Source organism: Rhinolophus ferrumequinum, chromosome X, assembly GCF_004115265.2.
Source record: "Rhinolophus ferrumequinum isolate MPI-CBG mRhiFer1 chromosome X, mRhiFer1_v1.p, whole genome shotgun sequence".
Taxonomy (NCBI): domain Eukaryota; kingdom Metazoa; phylum Chordata; class Mammalia; order Chiroptera; family Rhinolophidae; genus Rhinolophus; species Rhinolophus ferrumequinum.
This window is the reverse complement of record NC_046284.1, coordinates 95,985,970-95,987,632: the sequence shown is the minus strand read 5'-3', so window position 1 is coordinate 95,987,632 and position 1,663 is coordinate 95,985,970. Positions and strand designations below refer to the sequence as shown.

General features: G+C 51.8%; 1 protein-coding gene across 1 annotated transcript; it reads left to right on the top strand.

Annotated features, from left to right (window-relative positions):
• The first annotated feature begins 214 nt into the window (after nt 1-214).
• On the top strand, nt 215-763 carry LOC117026920 (ferritin heavy chain-like). Its single transcript, XM_033114180.1, has one exon. It carries the CDS (start codon nt 215-217, stop codon nt 761-763), a length of 549 nt encoding a protein of 182 aa, XP_032970071.1.
• Nucleotides 764-1,663: the final 900 nt, after the last annotated feature.

Sequence of the window (1,663 nt, the reverse complement as noted above, 5' to 3'; positions counted from 1 at the left end):
CCCTCAAGGGAACTCATTTCCGGTCCCCTCCCAAAGCTTCCGCCCTGCCTCGCAGCCCAGCAGAGGGCGTCCTCCTGGTCCATTCCGGGAGTTTGCTGAGGTACCTGGGCAAACCCCAGTGGACTCAGCTTCTGGCTGCCCTGGTCGCCTGCTCCTGCGACACTCCAAGGCCCAGCCGCCGCGTTCGCCCTCGCCTGGGCCCGCACCTCCAGCCATGACGACCGCACCGCCCCCGTTTGTCAGCGAAAACTACCACCCCGAATGCGAGGCCGCCATCAACTACCAGATCTCCCTGGAGCTCTATGCCTCTCACAAGTTCGAGACCATGGCCTCTTACTTCAACTGCGAAGACGTGGCCTGGAAGCCCTTCGCCCAGTTCTTCCTGCAGCAGTCCAGCCAGGAGCTGCAGCATGCCCAGAGCCTGATGTGGCTGCAGAACCAGCGCGGGGGCCGCCTCAGCCTGCAGGATATCTACAGTCCTGACCCCAGCTGCTGGGAGAACGCCTTAACCGTCATGGAGTGCGCCTTCCACCTGAAGATCAGCGTGAACCAGAGCCTATTCGATCTGCACCAGCTGGCCACCGAGATGAAGGACGCCCACCTGTGCGACTTCCTCAAGAGTCACTACCTGTTAGAGCAAATGAAGTTCATCAAAGAGCTAGAGGACCACATCACCAACCTGCGCAAGATGGGAGCCCTGGAAACCGGCCTGGCAGAGGACCTATGTGCTAAGCTCGCTGTGCGTGACAGCGACAAGAACTGACCTTGGACGCCTGCCCTATAGCCATTGGGTGACTTCCCCTGGTCACCATGTTTCTAATGCACATTGCAGAATTTCCCTTGCAAAACGTTTAACCTTTTCCTTCAGATTTTACCATTTTTTCCAATAAAGTTAATGGTTCTTGATTCAAATAAATAATGGTGTCTGGGTGATTGGTGTGTGCAAAACCGTCACCTTCTCAGGTTTAAGACAAGTATCCAGGAGCCTCTCCAGCCACGCATGCCCCATCCACATGCAGCTCCGGATCTCCGTGGATGGAGCGAGGAGGTATTTCGTGGGTCCCAGATAAATACAGTTAATCTTTGCCTTATAAACACCGTGGTATGTGGAGGTGCGCTGAGATGGGTGTTCTGGGGCCCTGGTATCTGTAAGTGTGTGCTCGGTAAACCAATTAAAAACTGGTCTGAAATCACGACTGTGGTGGCCTGTGGAGGAAGAGTGAAGAGAATGGAATTGGACAGGGATTAAAATGAAAGTGTTATTCCCTTTATCTCAAATGGTATCAGTTAATTCTAGGTAGCAAATTGGGGGCCTTGGAAGCCAGCTTGCCAGAACACCTCTTTGGCAAGCTCACCCTGGGCTGCAGTGATAATGTACCTGTGGGTAGGGCGGGCTTTCCCATAGACGTGGGGCTGACTTTCTGTGGGCACCAATGCTGGGCGTGTGTTAGAATACAGGCAGGTGAGATTTCTAGTTCATTGGTACCAATTCTTGTTATAAAGCAACAGGGTGCCAGAAAATATAAATAAATACAAAAAATTACCACCAGAGGGCTCAAAATACAAATTCGTGGTTGGAGGTCAAAATTGTGATATTGAATATTGAATATTAATTAGAAGAAATCACCCTGAATATTAAGTCAGTTATTTTGGCTGCTTTGGA